Source organism: Anser brachyrhynchus (genome assembly GCF_964034855.1).
Source record: "Anser brachyrhynchus genome assembly, chromosome: 5".
In the NCBI taxonomy this organism is placed as follows: domain Eukaryota; kingdom Metazoa; phylum Chordata; class Aves; order Anseriformes; family Anatidae; genus Anser; species Anser brachyrhynchus.
In genome coordinates this window covers 49,422,764-49,443,606 of record NC_137699.1, presented here as the reverse complement: position 1 = coordinate 49,443,606, position 20,843 = coordinate 49,422,764, and the positions used below count along the sequence as shown (strand labels likewise).

The 20,843-nt window shown below is 42.0% G+C and overlaps 2 protein-coding genes across 4 annotated transcripts in view; both read left to right on the top strand.

Moving 5' to 3' along the window:
* Positions 1-13,566, top strand: part of FBLN5 (fibulin 5) — a 46,957-nt gene extending 33,391 nt beyond the window's left edge. For both annotated transcript variants that reach the window (XM_080596310.1, XM_080596311.1), the window contains 6 exons: positions 3,547-3,663; positions 4,652-4,771; positions 7,346-7,468; positions 7,995-8,121; positions 10,985-11,180; positions 12,683-13,566. In XM_080596310.1, coding sequence (XP_080452436.1) covers positions 3,547-3,663; positions 4,652-4,771; positions 7,346-7,468; positions 7,995-8,121; positions 10,985-11,180; positions 12,683-12,844 — 845 coding nt within the window. In that variant the 3' untranslated portion in view covers positions 12,845-13,566. The remainder of the gene's footprint in view (positions 1-3,546; positions 3,664-4,651; positions 4,772-7,345; positions 7,469-7,994; positions 8,122-10,984; positions 11,181-12,682) is intronic.
* A 146-nt stretch (positions 13,567-13,712) lies between these two features.
* Positions 13,713-20,843, top strand: part of TC2N (tandem C2 domains, nuclear) — a 49,708-nt gene continuing 42,577 nt past the window's right edge. Inside the window, exon 1 of one of the 2 annotated variants that reach the window (XM_080596303.1) lies at positions 13,713-19,604. The gene's annotated coding sequence lies outside the window, so the exon portion shown is untranslated. Of the gene's footprint in view, positions 20,518-20,843 lie in introns of both variants that reach the window. The other variant, XM_080596287.1, reaches the window with a different exon arrangement.

Genomic DNA, 20,843 nt, shown 5'->3' with positions numbered 1-20,843 from the left:
TGTTCATCCTTTTAGCTCAGCCTCTCTGAAAAAACATCCCTCAACAAACAGCATGGGAAAATCTTCCAGCTCCTCTGTCCCCTAGCCCATTCCCCTCACTTGATGTGCCCATGAGATGATGAAGTGGATGTTGATGTTAGGTACAGCTCTCTGAGTGAGAGACAGGACACAACAGCTCTTTTTGTATTTGCTCTTTATTTTTTCCCCCCAGGCATGGGCTGTTTGCCTGCCAGCTCTCTGGAGCGGGACTGTCTTGTCACAACACCTCAGCTGGAAGGAGAACGGGGTTTCCCTGCCCATTTAGCCCTGGAGCTTCTCCAGCTGTTTTCCAAATTTCTCCTCCCAAATACCAATTCCAGTGCAGGACTGCCTTGTGGCTGCTTTTCTAACTACTGCAAGCAGCTGCTGTGCAACTCACCTGGCAGGCGCGGGGTGGCTGGTGAGGACAGAGCTGATCCACATCCGAATGGGGGTCTGCGTAGCTGTACCCGCTTTGGGGAGTCAGCGTCTTGTAGTTCCCCTGGGATATGAAGTCTCCCAAGTCCCCTGCACCTTAATCTCTGGTAATTCCTCTTCTCCTGGAAGCCTCTGTACTCCCTCACAGCAATCAGTGATCACATGGTAAAGGGGAACTGGAGGTGGAGAACAGCTCATGGGTGCGGATGCACTGAGCTAAGCCCAGGCTGGGGTTGCACGGGCGTATGTGGTAGGGAGGCGATGAGGGAGGGGGATTCTGCTCTACATTGACTGTTGTGTTACCCATTTACTTCTCCCAGTTACAGCCCAAACTTAATGACTGTGTGCAGCATTCAGGGCTTGGACACAGATCTAAAGCACTTTGCTGCTTGATGGATATACCAGAGAACTGAAGTGGCTGCTTTGCTGAACTGATTTGAGTATCTGCATATGCTATTTAGAATAAGCAATAACACCCCAGTGTTGTCCACTTTATGTAGGCGTGGGGTGGATTATTACAAGGCAATGCAAAGAGCTAGAAGCAAATTTTGTTTAAAATCTCTATATTTTAGTGTGTCAAAAGAATCTCAGTTTTCCATACTTTCCACTGGCCTTGGAGAAGAGATTTGTGCTGGCATAAGGCAATAAAAGGCCATTTAATGTAATCAGAGGTCTGGACTGAGTTTTTAGAGCCATTTTCTCTGTGTGTGTGTTTGTACTCTTAGTATACCATAGTTACAAAAAGCTAAACTTCTATCTAATGTAATTATCCCAGTAATGCTTACACAGGAGGAGCCAGTACAGCAGTGTCCACAGGAAACACCCACAAGAAGAAGCCTTGAAAAAGTCCTTATTCTCAAAATGTAGTGTTCTTGAGATAACAGTCCTGCAAAACCCAAAGCATGTATTTAAAGTAATACACTAGCAAAATGAGATATTAATTTACTTAAAACCACTGTCACTTTTTGCAGGATTTGGACCAAGCCTAGTGCTGGTGTACATACCACAGCTGACCCTGGCTTTTTGGTTATCTTGCAATTAAGAATGCACTGAGACGTAAAAGCTAGTAACAGTGAAACCTAGTGCCATTGTCCTTGTTATTTTACACATAGAGAGTATTTCCAAAACTTTTGACATTTTCAGAAAGCCTTCGTGAAACTTGCTATGGTAAAACTGCCCTATTGAGGCCAACAAAATAAACTTGAATTACAGGATGTAGCTACTTATAAAACAGATTCACAACATTGTTGTTTTTATGGTATTACCACATCATGTAAATATTCCAGTCATTCAAGAATTCATTTTCCCAAAACGTTCTTAATATTTAACACCAAAACAGGAAGCAGTTACCTAACAAATAATGAACTGCTGGCATTCATGCAGATATATATGTATACATGTGAACCATAGGGAGAACACTGTCATTTTGATCTTCTTATGCATTGGAATCTCTCATAGGGGTCACTTCACCAAAAGCTGTGCCTTCACACTTTAATCACAAAACCTTATTTACAGCAAACTGGCTGCAGACTTATACACTTGGTTTCCTACTGCAGAAACTTTATTTCACACCTGTAGAACTGCTTCAAGCTAAACTCACGCAAAACTGGTTTAATGGAAAGTAGAATTAGACTCAGCAGATCTGCTGAAAGGAGTATGAAAGCTGCAGAAGATCTAATTCAGATACTACAGCTCTCTGAAATTGCTCAAAGCTGTATGAGCTGGCTTTCAGTCTGGACTGCAAGCAATTTCTAGTTAACAGAAGTTGCAGCATCAATGAAAACGAGTGCGGGCATCCTTCTCTTGAAGCAGGACTCTGAGGAAGCACATATTTGAATGATGTCATCTTCCTAGCTTAGCATTTCATTGATTGAATGCCCTTATTTCGTACCCTCCTGAGAGCCTTAGGAATGGACATTCAAAACTGTCCCTTCTTGCATGAGTCTTTCGGCAGACAGGATTGTTATTTTTCCAACTCATCCCCAGACTTTTACATAATTATAGTTTTTCCATACACTCTTCTGTTTTCAAATTGGCAAAAAATAATGCACTGCTTTGATAAAACATTCCATCACGGCTGTATTTACAGAAAGCATTTATATAAAGACTGTCTTCCAGTACCTGCTTTGTCATCTGCTGTCATTACAATGACTCTAGAGATCAGCAGGGATGGTTATGGAATGAGGAGTAAGACGTGCTCTGTGATCTTATTTGAATTACCCATAAGAAAAACCTAAGCAGGAACTCAATGTTTAGAACATTATTGGAAGGCTGCAAAGTTTTCAGAGTAGCCATAAAAAAAAATCTCCATAAATCAAAAGCCAGTTTATACCGAAGGAAATGTAAAGCCTTGGACAAGACAACTACTCCAGTTCCTAGGCCAGGAACAAAATTCTTCTAGCACTTCCACCACACATAACTTACAGCATTTGTTTGTGCTTATAACAGTCAACTCCATGTATTTCTAATGCTGCATTTCAGCCCAAACTGCTATTTCATTTTGGCAGCAAATTTATTGTTTACATTTTAGTATGTCAGTTAAAGATTCGTATAAAATGTGACTGTTGGAAAAAAGGGTCTTTAGAGAACTCCCTGTCTGGGGGAAAACAAACAAACAAACAAACTGCATTTAGTAATAAATACTTCTTGCTTTTTTAGTGAGTAGCTTTGGTGTATGTGGAGATAAAAGATATTTCCCTCTTGATTCTGACAAAACTTTTCAAAGAGGTTGGCTGTACTTGTGTTGATGGGCTGTACTGGCTATCAGGTAGGCTTTGAGGTAACGCTTACAGGGACTGACTGGGCCTTCCGATGATGTAGCGTTGAGCTGAAGATTACATCAATGAGAATCAGTTTATAGGGCCGACTGACAGACATCAGATGTGGAAAAAATGCATTACTGCATTCTTTTGAGCAGAGACATGATTAACTCTAATTGGGTCTGAACACCTACATGTTTGGCTGTTAGGTCTGTAACCACTGTGCTGGGTCACTTCTCTGTTACTGGTACTATTGATTCGGTGTGCTTGATGCTTTGTGTCTGCACATGAAAATGCAGATCACTCTATTTTTTCTCTTTCTCATTTGTAGACATAGATGAATGTCGCTATGGCTACTGCCAGCAGCTCTGTGCCAATGTGCCCGGTTCCTACTCCTGCACGTGCAACCCAGGCTTTACCCTCAATGATGACGGAAGATCATGCCAAGGTACCGTGTATGCTGTACCGTATCTGAAATCTTTGGTCCCAACCCAGCAACACTCTTAAAACTTGCTTACTTTTTAGCATACAGGTAACCTTCCCAACATTGCTTTTGAAATGTTGACAGGTTAGTCTGTCTGAGGTATTTCTGTAGCTCCCATGTGACCATATGTTTGTCACCACAGTACCTAGGAGGGGTAGAGGTGCGACGTGAGCAATGCATCCATAGAGATATACACAAGGCCAAACCCCCCTAAAGACACTCACGGAAATTACTGAGATTTAGGCACTGAAGTATTTTTAAAATCTGAGGCTGTGTGACGCACCTGAGACAGGAAATCTCTGTCAGATGAAAAAATTAGATCCGAGGCTCCCAAGCTCCACATGAGGGTCCTGAGCACCTGACCACCTTTTGCTGTGATGTGCTACCTGAATCCAAGTTGACACAACCTCTCCATGAAGCCTCTCCTTAGCTAAGCAGCAACGCAGAGCATCTTCCCACATTCTCCAGGAAATGGTCTGTGTTAATGATGTGAGGACCTACCAGAAGCTGCTAATGTCCTAAAAGGGGAAAAAAAAAAAAGGCTTTGTCATAGCCCTAGGTTTCCATAAGGACCATTCCTCATTGCATTTAATTCCTCAGGTATATGCTCCTGCATTTCGTCTCAGGTCTGTTATGACAAAATCGGTCCAACAATTTTAAAATTACAGGATAAAGAGAGAAGTCTTTGTAATAAAATTTTCATCCCATCTTCCATGTTACTCTTTTGAATGAAGATATTCCCCAAATCCTTCACTTCCATGCATGTTGTGTTTCCAACATGCTCTTTCCAAACATCATCTTGAATCAAAATAAACATTACTGACTTGGTTATGTTTTTCAGAACAAACCATTTTTACTGTACAGATAATCTCTTTCAAATGCTTTACAGTAATGAATTGAAAATAGAGTTTGGGGAGAAGTCATTGATGCAATGAGCATTGGTTTCCCGCAGATGTGAACGAATGCACAGGCGAAAACCCTTGCACTCAGTCCTGCGTCAATACCTATGGCTCTTTTCTCTGCCGTTGTGAACCTGGCTATGAACTGGAAGCTGACGGAGTTAACTGCAGTGGTAACTGTCTTCAGTTATTTATTGGGTCTGGTTTCTTTATCTATTCCTTTCCCGAAGTATTGTTTTGTACATGCTTTTTTACAAGTCTTCTGCTTTGGTCTATGGTTAGCAGCAGGATAGCTGCTAATCTGATTCTTCCAGTTAAACGGCACAGCAAATGCCTGGAAAAGCACAATGGAGGATGGCTGCAAATAGTTTTAAAGAAAAAAGCTAAATATTAAAAATCTCCAAGATAACAGCAAAACATACAAAACGCTTTCTAGTGATAAATGGGAGCCTTATTAAAGCAAGTAAACTAGGGACGGTCCTAGAACATTCTTCTGTGATTAAAGAAATAGTCATGCATAAAGCACTTTTCCATTTGCCAGTAGAAGGCATGTATTCCTCTTGCTCTTACAACTGCACACTTCTGTCTGAAACATTCCCTCTTTTCCCCTGGATGGTTCTGGCTGCACTTCAGAAGTAATATATGGTTTCTTAGCAGAGCCGATATGTTCAGTTCATAGCAGATGAAACTGTGCTTATGTCACTCTACTTTTCCCTCTCTTGTTTTTGTTTTTATTTTATTGCTTTATTTTAATTGAAGGCAAAACTTATTTCTGTGCTTAATGTTCCCACAGCCTGATAAAATTAGAGAATCCAGCCAATATTTCTTGGAAGGAAAAACACACTGGAAAATACTTGTTTTTTAATTTACAGTAAACAGATGTAACATGCTGTTTCTGAAAGAGAAGACATGTGATACGCAGTCTGTATACAGATTAGTGTTTCTGAAGTTGTTCCTCCATGCAAATCTCCTTATTACAAGGGAGAGTACAAAGACCTAAATCTCTAAAGGGTCTTAACATGTAGAGCTGCAGCACCTAGCTTAAGATTTCTGCTTTCCAGTAGAATTTCTGCTTCTAAATTATACTTCTCTGCCTGTTTACATGCTCCTGAGCTAGCCGGGGGCCTGAATCACCTAAGTTGAGTGCAATACCACACAAACATTGCCAGTACAAAATGGTGCCAGGAGAGGTTATGCTTAAACCTCATTTGTGGCTGAGAGTTAAGCCTGCAAAAGGGATTTTCCACCACTCAGATTTAGGGCAGAAAACCATCTCTTGACCCTTCTGCACAAGCAAACACTTGTTGGAAGTGGGTGAGATTCCTCTGAATGAGCTTCTTTCACTTCACAAGTAATCACTGGACAGCACTGAGGCTTGCAAAGGGAATGGCCCCTGCAGATGCAGCAGCCAGAAGCACTGCAGAAGGGTTTGGATGTGTCTGCCCCGTGTGGTTCGGCAGCAGCAATGTGGGGCCTTGGGGCTTTATGTACCTTCAGCACTTGACAGCAGCTACTCACAGGTTACTTGAATCTGATGGTGCTGGAGGGCTGGGCTGGGAGACCTAGAGGGGGTGGGCCATATCCCAGTCCCCTTATGGAGTGCTTTTCTCAGTGAACTCGCTGGAGCAAGCCACACACTAACAGGACTGTGTAGGTGTAGAGTTCCCTTCATCTCATCTCTCTTTTGATTATGTGGTTGCAGACATAAAGCCACTTAAGCATATTTGGACTTCAAATACTTTCTCAAGTGCATCTGTACAAAACAACAGAAGTGTATAAATGGTCTAAGCCCAATTTAAAGAAAGGGAAATTCAGTCTGAGGAGTAAAAGTGATTTGCCTGGGAGAGTCAACATGTCAGAGCTGGGAATACGAACTTGGGAGTTCCTGGCTGGGACTCTGGCTTTTGTTTCTTACTTCCCCTGAACAGAGAAATAAGGAAATGATTAACAGCAGCCTCCCTCAGTCTAGCGCCTTTGCATGTGTTTTCTCCTCAGTCAGCCATGCCTCCATGTGCAGCTCAGAAGTTCATCTTTCTCGCTTGAGCACAGTTCTGCAGAATATGATGACTGATCAATTCATGAGTAAAAGGGGAAAAGAGATCGTTTTCTGCTTTTAATCAGAGGTTGGACAGCCTGTTTAGCTTCCTGGGTATCTGGGAGATCTCTGGGCCTTCCAGTAGGTCTGACCCAAGCTGGGATGAAGTCTGAAGTCTTGCTTGGAACGCCTTGCAAGTAACTGGCTAGAGGCTAAGAAACATAAAACAGCCAGGGCTGGCTGCAGGATTTCTGCTGGGACCCATGTGGCCCTGGGAAAGGGAAGTTTGCTCTCCAGAAAAAGAAAAAAAAAAAAGAAAGAAAAAGAAAAAAAGAGGAAAGAAAAGCACCACCAAGTCTCTGCTTACAAATTACAGTTGCAGATTTGTTGTTGGAGTATCACTATCTCTGACGTAAAACAGAACCGAAAACACAGCCAACTGGTGACAGGTATTCAAAAAGAAAAATAAATATATAAGAGCCATGCATTGTGTTGAGCAGCGGCCTTGGTTTCCCTAGGAAAAAAAAAAAAAAGAGGTTTAGCCAAGAACCTGTTTAACAGTATTTTGCCAGGCTGCCTCAGAGCTCTAAGGAGTTGGAAGGTGCCAAACTCCAGCTGGGGTGATAGGCACGTAGTCTGGATGGCCCCTGCTTGTGGGACTGCTCTTTTGACTGTGAAGCCAAAGACTCTAAACTGTGTTTTACCATTGCAGACATGGACGAATGCAGCTTCTCAGAGTTCCTCTGCCAGCACGAATGTGTAAATGGGCCTGGTTCTTACTACTGTATCTGTCCTTCGGGCTATAACCTGCTTGATGATAGCAGAAGCTGCCAAGGTAAGAACATTCCAGCACTCAGAGGGACTAGAAAATAGGTCCTGTGTCTGGAAAGAGGTTTTCAAGGACTGAGATGCTTGGTCTTGGCATTGCATAAGTGACGTACTCGTAGGGGCCAATTATGTGATTCTGGTGAGAACATCATCACACAAGCAGTCCCACTGAGGTCAATTGGTGTAAGGAAGGCTTTACTGCCTAAGAAACAGCTACACAGTAAAGCTCTCAGATGCTTTCCTCTCTGCTGCACATCTCTCTTCAGTTTTCACATTCTGTAAGGTCAGAAAGCTTGAGCAGCCAGTTTCTTTCTTATTTTTGCAGCACTTAGCATATGGAATCACTCCAGTAACGAGAAATGAATGGAGTAAAAACTGGTCTTAAAAGAGGGGCTGGTTATCAAAAAGCCACTTCTCATGGTGCAAGAGCATTATGAATTTGGGGGCAATTCCTTACGATGGACATCGTAGTAGAAGAGCTGTGTCTTGCATATACTTCCCTGCTTGTCTTTCTCTTGTTTCTTGTGTTTTAGATATCAATGAATGTGAAACTAGAAACTTCACCTGCACTCCACAGCAAACGTGTTTCAATATCCCAGGAGAATATAAATGTTTAGATCCAGTAAGATGCGAGGATCCTTATATCCAGATTAACGAGAAGTGAGTAACATATCCACAGCCACAAAAGCAAATTCTGTCTGTGTGAAGCATATCTAATGAACCAAATAAGCTGCATTTTTGCAACACGACCATGAAGTGTACCTAAAGAGCTATAGATACATGCTGTTGCTGCATTTACCATTAGTAAGCTTTATACAAATAATAAATTGCAATTCCTTACCAGGTCACCAGGTGGGATATGATATGATACTCAGATGTGTGGGAAGTTAGACTGGAAAAACACTTATCAGTGAGTAGAAAAACCAGCAAGGTTTGTAATGTAATGAGACATTTACTTACATTACTAATTGACTTCATATATGCTCAAATGTAGCCCGTTTGTTAATATGAGTATTTCCTGTAAATATTAACTAGCTCATGTTCAGGAAGTACTTTAAAAACATTAGATGCTAGTTATCGCAGGGTCCAAGTAGTTTCCTGCTGCTTAAAGGCTAAATGTGCTGAAAAGTCCACAGACTGATTTGCATTGTCTGGAAATTGGGTATATCTGAATGCGGCCATTAGCACTGTTCCTGTTTAAATACAGAACTATTTGGGCAAACAAATCAGGGGGGAGGCAGCACGTTTCTAAAAGTTGCCTGATTCTTTCACATTTTTGTATGTATCTGCCTGGGGCTCAAAACGTTTCAGCTCCAGCTATATCTCTAAGCATTGCAGGCCATAGAATTTCATCCATAGTGTTTGCACTAAACCCAATTACTTAGGATTACTTGGTAGCCTAATGTATTTTATAGATAAGCAAGAGATGAAGAATCCACTGCTTCCCATGACAATGCATTAATGTCTTTACATTGCTTTCTGAACTAGGGCAGCTGAGGAATGGACAAGTTCTGTTCTGCCAGTTCTGGCTCTACCTATCTTCAGAGGTGGTAGAATCTTAAACTAGAAGATGAAATGTTTAAAGTCTATGTATCTAAATTCCTCAGAGCCCAACTGCGGAGTACTTACAAATCATCTTCCACCAAAACTCTTGATCTCTGAGCTTTGTATTTGGTGGCTTTGGCTCATATCTAGATGTGACTGCATTTAATTTGTGGCATATGTCTAGAAGTGGTCAGTATAAAAGACAAGCAAATTCTTTGCATCTGTGTTCTCTGTGGAAGGGATTGGATGTTTGTAATGCCAGGAACTTTTGTATGGAGGATTTGCCAGAGGAATTGTCTGAAGTTGGTGTCAATAGTGGAGGTTATAGAAGAAATACGGGGGGGGGGGGGAAAGCAACTATTTTCCACCCAGTAAATTCCCTAACATGGATTTTATAAAGGGACATCCTGCCTCACAACTTTATTGGAGTTCTCTGAAGAATTCAGCAGCTTATGGCTAAGGGGCATAGGCTGATACGGTCTGCTTGGGTTTCCAAAGGCTTCTGAAAAGAACCCTAATTTAGGCTTCTATGGAAATTAAGTAGCCATAAGTAAGTGAGCAACCCCTGGCACAGATGAATAAGAGGTTGAAAGATAAGAAGAGAATTGTGGAAAAAACCTCAATGACTGCAACAAAAATGGCAGATGAAATTCAATGCAGAATAATGTAAAGTAAAAAGACTGCCAACTTCACAAGGTAAATGAAGAGCACTGATCTAATCATAGTCCAAGTGAGGTTTGAGGACTGTTATAGGTAGTTGCATAGTCTGCCATACTCAGTAGAGGTCAGAAAAGCAATCTGAAATTGAGGTATGGAATATCCTTAGAACACGTGCCATTGTGTACCCGTATCTTCAAGACCATGCAGTTCCATCCCCTCTTTCAAGAGCAATGTAATGTAACTGGACAAAGGTTCATAAAGAGCCACAAAGATGGACAAAATCATGGAATAGATTCCTTGTGAGAAGCAACTAAGTTAGGACTCTTCAGCCATGACAGGATCAAATACAAAAACCTGAGTTGCATGTGGAGTATAAGCAGGGATTGACAGTCTGCTCCCAAGAGCTGAGGGTATCAAAGTCAGCAAGGGGCCATGCAAGGAGAGGGGTCAGCAAGGGGCCGTGCACTGCTTGCCAGGGGCTGTGGAGCCACACGGTACCATGGATGCCAAGTGTTCCTGAGGGTGCAAAGGGAAGATGGACAAGTTGATGGATAAGAAATGCATTGTGGGCTAACAATATAGAATCATAGAATTGTAGAGTCATTAATGTTGGAAGAGACCTTCAAGATCACCCGGTCCAACCATCACCCTACTACTAATGTCACCCTCTAACCTATGTCCCTAAGCACCACGTCCAACCTTTCCTTGAACACCCCCAGGAACAGTGACGCCACCACTTCCCTGGGCAACCCGTTCTGAGTTTTCTGAGTCACAAATGATTGGAGGCTGTTGGGGTGGAAGCATCATATGCTTGATTTGCTATTCTTCCTTAGGGCTCTGGATTTGATGGTTTTGGTTTGACCCAGGATGTCTCCTTGTATGTTTTTGTGTACGATATAAAAGATTCTTAAACAGCTAATATAATATTTATGTAGCACTTTCAGTGGAATGATCCAATAATTAATTCTGGGGACAGTTCAGTTTAAATTACTATCAGGACAAACATGTAAAAGGTATTCTACACCTGCAGAGCTGCCTTAAAGACAGTACTGATTTTCAAGTGAGCTAAGGAGACGTGGGATGCCAAGATATTTTGGCAAAGCCTAGAAGACAAGAAAAAGAAGGCAGGGATATAAGCAGACTGGAGTAGCACAGAGAATACTAAAAATACGCAAATTCATTACATTTTCATTGATTCTTTTAGCTGTTTGACAACTTGATTGATTGATTGATTGTTCTTTGCAGCTGTATCAGCACGTAAAGAATGAAGTAATACAGGAATTTGTAACCACTGATGACAATCCTCTCTCCCTTTTAGCCGCTGCATGTGTCCAGCTGAAAACCCTGGCTGCCGAGATCAGCCATTCACCATCTTGTACAGAGTCATGGATATTGTGTCTGGGCGGTCAGTGCCTTCTGACATCTTTCAGATGCAAGCAACAACTCGCTACCCTGGAGCCTATTACATCTTCCAAATCAAATCAGGGAACGAGGGCAGGGAATTCTACATGCGGGTAAGTCTGGTGCTGGCTGGGAGAAAACCTGGAGTATCTTCTTGTTAGCTGAATTTCTTTCTGACAGCAGAACTCTTTTACTGAATACCATTCAAACCTTCAGTATGAGACATTTTTACATGCAGACATGCAGGTCATTGTGCTGGTCTGGCTTTGATATTCACCTTAAGTGATGTTTGGTGGCTACTGATGGCTCCCATGCTTCACAGAAAATGGTTGCATGACAGATTTCAATAGATCTCAAAACATGTTCCTCATGCGAGCCTCAGTATAAACTTTTCAATATTAAAAATATATATATATAAATAAAAAGTTTTGAAATTCCCAAAATGACAGGTGATCCAGGAATGATCATGCACATCTCACAAGTTCTTTCCTGTTGTAAAGCCATTACTGATCCCACTGACCTCCCCTTGTCTGGGCTGACCTGGCACTTCCTAAGGCTCCACTGATGAGCTTCACCGCTCAAGTCTGCTATTTATTTTTATTTTTTTTTTTGTATTTCTTTATCACATACCCATTCATTTGTCACCAAGACTACTTTGCTTGCACAAGCCGTCCTTTTGCTTCACCGGCAACACGTTCGTGTGTCAGGTTTGTAGCCAGCAGGTGGTGCCTATTCCTTGTTTTGAGAACAGCAGGAGCAGGCAGAGAGGGAAGGGGCACTGGGAAGCACAGGGCCGCCCGGCTGCTGCATGGTGGGCTGCGGTACCGGGGCCACAGCCTGGCCCTGGACAGCCCGGCCAGTTCCTCCTCACCATTTTCTTGGGCTTCTATTATCAAATACAACATAAATGCTCCTTTTCATGGTAAAACAGGTCCCACTTTATGTACATAAGCTTCTGTTGGAAACCAAATTACGTTTGGTTTTAACCTCAGAAACTCTAATTTTTAAATTCTCATAATCCACTGTTCTGGCCAGATATTTCAAAGCTCTGCTTCCACTTACTAAAGGACAGATTTTCTGACGTGCCTTCACATATTTAAAGCTCTCTTCAGAGGGTGAGGTTTTGCAACATTAACATACGCAGTTGTACAACCAACCCTGATTCCACTCATAGAGAAACATCTGTTCTCAAAGCTCTGGTAACATAACCCCTTCTTGGGGTTTGCTGCTTCAAAGTAATAATAGATTTTGCATCAAATTAAATAATATCTGACCAAAAAAATGTGATATTATTTGTACATACTCCAAAACCATGTTTTCATCTTTTCCCACTCAGACAATAGCAAATTTCTATGCACAATAGCTTCTTTTATGTGCAGGGCTCCCAAAGGCTTTAAAAACTGTAGAAGGTGATAGTTCATACAAAACACAGAGGTGGAGCCAAACGCTGAAATGAAGCTCTCCTGTGAATTGCAGTAGCTTCTAACAATGCAACAGAAAACAGTGTTATTTTGGCTGCTCGAGGCCTGTGGACATAACGTGGTCTCACCTGAGATGATAGCTTTCATGAACTGTTTTTGGAAATCTCACCTGCTTCCTCTTGTTTTGTGTACAGCAAACGGGACCGATCAGTGCTACCCTGGTGATGACCCGTCCCGTGAAAGGGCCCCGTACTATTCAGTTGGACTTGGAAATGATCACTGTTAACACCGTCATCAACTTCAGGGGAAGCTCTGTCATCCGGCTGAGGATATACGTATCACAGTACTCGTTCTAACCCTTGAGTTGGTGCCCTGTAAACATTAAAACAAAAGACACGGTTCCTCCTCTGCAGAACTCTCTCCTCAGAAGCCAGTACGTATAGCAGCTCAAAACCAAGTCAGTATTTCCACAGACCCAGCGACCTATGCCTGTCTGAGGAGGGAGCCTCTTCATGCACAGCCCCTGCCAGGATGCAGTCCTCTGGAGGTGTATCAGCAGCAGATCCCATACGATTCTCTATGCGGTCATGTATTTTAAGGACTCATTTTTCCATTGTAAACACTTCTAGGGTATGAGTCTACGTTTCAAAGACTGTGAACCTTCGTAGCTCCAAGGCTGCTTAGCAAAAAGCACCAAAGAAACTGAGGAAAAAGCTGGCTTTTGCAATCTCGCCTGTTTTGTTGTTTGGTTTTTTTTTTTTTTCATTATAAATGGAAAGCAGACAACCAAGTAGAACCTTCCCTTCACCCCCCCAAAAAAGTCACCTATTGAAACAAAGGATCTTAGAAGTGCTAATTTACATTCCCAGTTATCTTTGAAATTATCAGTCCGGCACTTTGTCTTAACTCACCCTGCATTTGTCTTATTTTCACCTGTTTTTCTTTGATTCTATTTTATACTTAAAATTCACTGTAAATTCAATCCAAAATACATGTTGTACTATGTAATCTTCTACTTTCTAACAAAGTGTCACATCTTTGGGTTCCTTTCTGTATTAAATCTTTCTATATAACAGAGTTCATAGAAATCTATCACTGGATGGCATGTTTTACAATGTTTAGGGTGTTACGCTTTGTTACAGCCAGATTCTTTGGCCCAGGCCTCCACTGCCAGAATAGTGTCCAGGGGCTTCAGAGCAGGTGAGAATTAGAACTTTCACCTGGTTTTCAGCGGAATAATTGCAAACAGTTTGTAATGGTTATAAGGTAACAGTACTGACTTTGTAGTTAAGGGTGCAGCCGACCTCCTGTTCAAAGACCCCTTGGCTCAGACACGTCTAAATTCCTTCAGAGAAAAAAAAAATGTTCTGTTCACACAGAGTCTTTCTCCTACATTCCTAACATTGTGGAAAATAAGCTGGAAAAGACTTGGAATGGTTGTATCGTTCATGCCTCTGCCTCAAAGCAGGCCCAGCTATACCAGTACCCAGACCTCGAGTGATGGGATCCCACAGTTTTCCATAGGTAATGGCTTCTCAGGTATAACTGCTGTAACCAACAGAAAGTTTTTCCTAAAGTCTAATCTGAATCTCCCCTGTTGTAATTTAAATCTATTCTTTTCAGCCTACTTCCAGTAGAAACAGAGAACAGTTTATCTTCCCCATGCAACAGTCTTTAACATGTCTGAAGACTGTTGTCATGTCTCCCCTCAGACTGTTCCTCTCTAGTCTAAACAAACCCAATTCTTTTGGTCTTTCCTCATACATCACATTTTCTGGACCTTTGATCATTCTTGTTGCTCTCATCTGGATTCTCTCCAGTTGGTTCACATCTTTCTCAAAGTGCAGTGCCCAAAACTGTGAAAAGTATTCCAGCTGAGGCCTCACAGTGCTAAGCTAAATATATATATATATATATATATTCAGGAGTTTGAAAATAAAAATAAAAATAATTGTATAGTTTGGAGGTATAATCCTCACCTTGTTGAAGCCATTGGCAGGTCAGTGTTTTATTTTGTAAGAACAAGGGTTCCTATACTTTGTTATTAAATTTCTCTGAAGCAACAGCTTTTGCTTTTTTCCCCTACTTTTTCCTTATTGGCTTATTTGCTCTCCAGCATTGCTAGGACAAGAAAGATAACCTTTGCTTGGTCTTTTTGGGGACTGAAAGTTCTTAATGCTACTTGGGAAAGGGAGTTAAGTAGATTATAATGCGAATAGGCTGGAGCAGAGTAGAAGCATTATGTGAGGTCTTCATTAAAGTGGGAGTATTAAATGGGACTCAGAAAGTTATCACAACGCAGGCTGCATGGCACGATCAGAAAAATGACTCTCTTGTTCCCAAAAAGCTTAAAAGTTAGCCTGGGGTTGTTTTTCCTCTAGCTGTAGAAGTGGCTGCTCTTTTTACTGTACTTAGCTTGAAGGAAGCCCTGACGCAATGGCCCACAACAACAAAATGCTAAATCGAGTGTGCTTTAGCAGCTTCCATTCCTTAATAAAGTTTCCTCCTTGCTGATGCAACATCCTGGGGTCCTGTGGCTCAGAGCTCTGTACACAGGCTGTCCTTTATTATAAAAACAAAACAGCTTGAGACTGACTTCAGTGGGCCAAGCAAGGAGCAGGAAACCAACAACTTTTGTGAGAAGCCAACCTGGAGGAGATAAATGTAGAGGAAATGTGCAGAGGAACATCAGAAAGAGCAATGTGCTTCCTGAGTGTGTCCAGGCTCATCATACACCACCGTCTTGGAGGAGAAAATAGAGATAATCAAGAAGGAGGAATGGCAGTTTATAACCACGGGCTAAAGCTGTGCATGGGTCCCCAGTGAAGGAACGGAGACATGGGGAACAAGCGGGCTCTGGTGGCCCATAAAGCAGACGTGGGGCAGGATCTTAAACTAGGGGCATTAAACTCTCAATGTGCTGAGGGTTTTCCCAGTGCTTAAAAGCCTTCCTTCTCCTGCTTTGTGCCCGTGTTATCGCTTCTTTGTGCCTAGTGGAGGAGTCCTCTCTCCTGCCATCACATCGCCTCCTGGAGACGAAGTGCACTCCATTAGATATCAGACAGTTCCTCACTTCTGGGCTGTTCTCCCATGGCCCCCACATACCAACCTGGTTTAACCCTAATTTAGAAACATTAAAAAAAAAACACAGAGGAATTCTATAACAAAACACTTTGTTAAAAGAGTAAAGCTTGAATGCCTGGTTTTAGCAGGGTCCAGCAAATACTCATAAAACAATATTACACTTTCTATATAAACATTCTGCGCTTTTAAAAAAAAAGTGAAAAGTCTGGAAACAAAGGAATTCAGCCACTTCTCAACCGCCATAACATCTTTCATCACTCACTATCACTCCAGCCAACTTTAACTTCGCCAAAATATATGCCAATCTCAGAATAATAAATTACTAGCAGTTTATAACCTCTAAACTCTCCATTTCCTATTCAAGGGTCTGTTTTCAATAGACCATCGCAGGCTCATATATTACAGCAATTCTCACCAAATAAAAAAAAAAAAAAGGAATATGCATGTAAGGTTTTTACAGGATTAAAGTTAAGAATGCAAGCTTGCAACTGCTGTGTGCATACATGTTCTCCTCGGAGGTTGGGCCACCCTACAAATAGATAGAATCCCAGCTTCAGGTCCCATCAGAAAGTGATTGTTTATTCCCATTAGAGGATTTTCTAGCATGAGGCATGTTACCACATGGTTCACAGACAGTGTTCTGGCCAACACCAGATGAGGGCACTGACCTGGGCCTGGGTACGTGCAGCTCAGGGTGACGGGGACATGGCAGAGCAGGGGAGGGATGGATTTCTTCCTCGCCTGCCTCTTGGCCATCACATCTGTGTAAACACAGGTCCTCAGCAAAGGGATTGCCTCTCAGTACGTGTTTGTACAGCACCTATTGCCAATGCAATAATTGGAATAAAAGTAAATGAGAGCAGAAATGACAGAAATCCTTGATACAGATCACAGCGACTGGGAGGGAAACCATATTCCAAGAAAGGAGCCAAGTGATTCATGCTATTTGGGCTAGGTGCCAGGGGGAGAAGAATGGCAAGAGACAAATGACCCAGTGCTGTAGAGTTGGATGGGTCCTACCTAGCGTATTTGTCTTTGAAATATTTCTAGGGGACTGGCTAGTTTTTAATGCAGACAACAGAATATTATTTCAGAGTTTATTATTTTAAGAGTTTACTGGATCCCACAGAATCACTTTTCAACCTGTGCTTCTCTGATAGCAATAATTTTGGTGTGAATAGCTAAGTTTCTTGGAGTGCCTGGTCACCCAGCGTCACCGAGGTAGCATTCATTGCCATTCCTGTAGGGCTCTCTCTTCTTCAGCTGGGGAGCCTGTAGCCGTATTTGCCTTCTGTTGGCCCAACCTTTACAAGAGTCAGCTTTCATTGGATCAGAAATGTGGTATTTGCATCAGCACAACTTATGTATTCATTTCTCTCTACCTAGAACAAGCAGAGCAATAGGATCAATAGAGTCTGTGGTCATTCAAGTTTTCCAATCTGGCTTATTCACAAAATTTGCTACTGAATCTTTTCTGTAGCATGTAGCTGTATTATAACCTCATGAAAATTCCATAGTACAAAGTTGTTTCAAGAATAAAAAAGAAATAAAAATATGCCCTAATGTTATTTAAGCCTGAAAGGTACCATTGTTGAAATAAATCTGGATGGAAAAACCCTCAGCTGGTGTTAATTTGCATGACTGCTGCTTTTCAATGGAAGGATAAAAAGTATACTGAGGCTCTGCCCTGTGTGCGTGTAAAGCACTGTGGATGTTTCTGTATACACGAAGAATTGACGTAAGCTAAAACTAGTGGTAACGTGGCTCTGCATTTAGAAGTTAAAGAGTTTTAAGGTAGTATGATGCAAGAAAATTGTGCGTTTTCATCTGACACGAGCACTTATAAGTGATTTAAACCGGTCACATTCTGTTGTTTTAGATCTTCGAACCAATTCTGACTAGCTCAACCCAAAAGCAGATGCCATGCATGAAAATTGAAGCTGATGGTTATCGTTAGACCTTCTGCAGAAAGCCTGCCCAGAAGGGCGACCTGTGCTGAAGAGGCAGTACAGTAGGGAGTGTAATGGTCCAGAGTACTTGTGCGGGGCTGTCTCTGACCCTGCAGTTCTTTTCCTCACCTGTTTCAGTGCAGAGTGCATCTGATGTTTAGAAGTGTGCACATCAGGGGTGGACATCTCACCCACTGCAGATTTTATTAGCTCAAGCTTCTGAGATCCCTGTAGTGGTTTCCACTGGCCAAACTGATCCCTGTGTACTCAAGGAGCATCAGTGAAGTCACATCAGGGAGCGTTTGGCTAAGTGAATAACGATGCAATAACCTTGATGTAAGAACTGAGGAATGTAGCTGGGTAGAAAAGGGATCTTTAGAAAACACTTCAGCCACCAAAAACTTCCCAAATATTCAATCTCCTTCAACTCCCTACAGGGTCCCAGTATCACTCACTCTCCCTTTTGAGTTTGTCCTGGACAAGTGATCTCATTATGGTCATGCACTGCAAGCACATGCTGAGTGCACCCCACCTCTTCTCTAGCACTACCTAACATTTTTCACTTTGCTTTCTGGAGACCATTTGTAGGTTACGTGTCTCTCTTGGTCTCTGACTGACTTCTGTTGCTTTTCTCACAGCCAAGGCAGACCCTTTATTTCCCTGCAAGGTTCCTCTGCACCCACCATCTGTAAAAGTTCTTCAAGTGTTTTGCTGGGAAGGCAGGCACCGTGGTGGCCCACCTGCTGCTTCTGTACCCCTCTCTCTGCAATGTCACCAGGCACCCTTACAGCAAAGCACTAGGTCTGATGGTTGAAAGGATTGCCCAGCCTGCTGCCAGAGCCTGGTTTCATGAAGAGGATTTAAAAATAAACAATGCTCCCCTCCCACTCTGAAGGTACCAGCTGCTCTCTTAGGTCCTGATGAATCACTTTTCTCCTGAAATCGGGTCTGCATCATTCTGTCTTGACAGTCACACGGCTTTCTAAGAAGCCTGATAAGGCTATGTTTATGCAATACATCCTTAGGATCTTCACACTCCGGATGGGGTTTTCCCTGTTTCCAAGGAGTAATTGGCCCAGACAGAGTGCAATGTGGTCACGACTGTGCTGAAGTCAGTGATTGCTAAGCACCCACATCAGGTCTGCATCTAGCCCAGTTTTATTTTAAGTCTTGAATCTCAGTGTCAGTGGTATAAATGTAAACAGATATGTATTATTTTGACAGTAGAGTTGAAAGATTGTTTCTAGTAAATAAATAGTAGTATGACTGCACTATCTCTCTGTGGGAACTATCTTTGGGTACTTCAAGATTTTCTGAGACAACCTTTGGCACTTGAAGATTCTCTCTGGTATTTCAGGCCACACACTGATGTGTTTCCATGAATGATTCCTCACCCCTAGTCTTCAAAGGCCAACCCAGACACTTGACTACACATTTTCAAACTATCAATCTACATGCAAGCCTTTGCAGAGTCATGGCTCGTACCTCGTTCATAGAAATTGTTCCTTGAGTTATCTCTGTAATTTGTAAGGGATCACGTTGACTTCATCAAGACTGTTCGTGGTGCGTGCACATGTGTTTTGCAAGACAGGAACCTCAGTCTGGAGACTGTTCATCCACAACTTGCTGCAAATGTTCTGTATTCAACAAGTGAATCATAGCTACAAAGGTTAGTTTTGACAAAATCCTCAGAACATATGGTGGTGGGAGTTTTTCCTGTCTGCCTCTGCGTAATACAAACACAATTCAAAAGTCCACCACCAGAGTTCTCCAGTATGCATAATAAATCATTGTTCTTAAGAAATATTTCACCCAATAAACTCATTCTGTAGATTATCTGAAATACAAACAAAGAGGTAGAAGGCATGCCAAGATTACACAGATTTGTTATTCAAATCAGTATCCCCAAACCTGCATCTAGTTAATCATTTTAAAAGATTCCTTTGGACTTTGACATCTGATGTCATCCAGGTAGTGAAGGGGGGACAGAAAAACCAGCTGCTTCCTAAAGGAGCTGCTCCACAGAGATCCTGGGACTCCTACAGCAAGCGGAAAGAGCTGCCAGCCCTAGCCAGTACCCCAGGTCAGTAAATGAGGCAAAAAACTGGTAGAGATCAGTCCTTAGCTGGAGGAGAGAGATCTTCATTGACTTCTTAATGATGCCAAATGGAGATTTACCTAATAACGTGTATAAAATTTCTCATTGTGTTTATATGTATACAGAAAATTTTAAGTGACATTCCCAAGCTGTGGCCAACCACATGCATACTACCTGCAGCGAGCTCTAGCGTAACCCTCTGCCATTCAGTGTGAGTTACCACAGCGTAAGTGACAGCAGTCATTCCCATAGATTAAAAAATTAGAATTAGTGAGGGATAAAATTGCAACTGAACCAGAAAGTCAACAAAAAAAGAGCTTTGTCTTTAGTTAACTTTCAGTGCTTTGGTTATGATATCATTGCTGTGGACAAAAATAATGAATCAGAAACCCAAAATACCAAAAAGGAGATTATGTCTTTAGAAAGATAAGCATCCAAGTAGCCTATAAACAGCTCTGGAATGAAGATATCCTACGTGAAGTCTGGAAAAGGAAGAATTAACTCCTAGAAATCCAGCATCCTTGTCTCCTACCAGCAGGATTAAGCAGAGATGAGCCTTACCAATGTACAGATGAAATGGCTGGCTGACATATGGACTACAGAAGAGGCAGGCTTGACCAGAGACAAGGAAAGTATAAACCAAGATCATGTAGAAGTACTAAAGAATGGTCTCAGTATGCAGGGTCTCTGAGACAAGTCTTCTCTCTCCTGCTGTACTTGAAGCATTTTAACTTTGTTCAGACCTTTGAAAGACAGAAAACTGCTCACAGTCATTTCAATTAAAAAAAAAAAAAAGGAAGGTAGCTTTCATCTGTTCAAATGGAGCATCAGTTTTCGAAAAAGCCATGCTGCCTGGCCAACCTGTCACCCAATGAGGTGCACTGGACACTGCAAGCCTGTAAGTGTAATTTAAGGTATAGCACATACAGCACCACCTTATACCACCAGGTCCTCCTGCAAACAGTACATGTGCAGAGAGAAGGATTCACTGCCCAGCTTGACAAATGCTCCACAGAATTTCTGCTTCTGCTTAAACACTCATTTCCCTAATCCCTACTTGCAGGCTGTCCAAGTTAATAAGCATGTTATATTTTGCAGTCATAATTATTTTCAAAAGAGAAATATTGTAATTTAAAATGAATGGTTTCTATGACCCTCATCCTGCCACTTTAACCTACAGCCATTTTTTTCTTTGCAGCAGAAAATGAGCTTTCAACTCTTGTA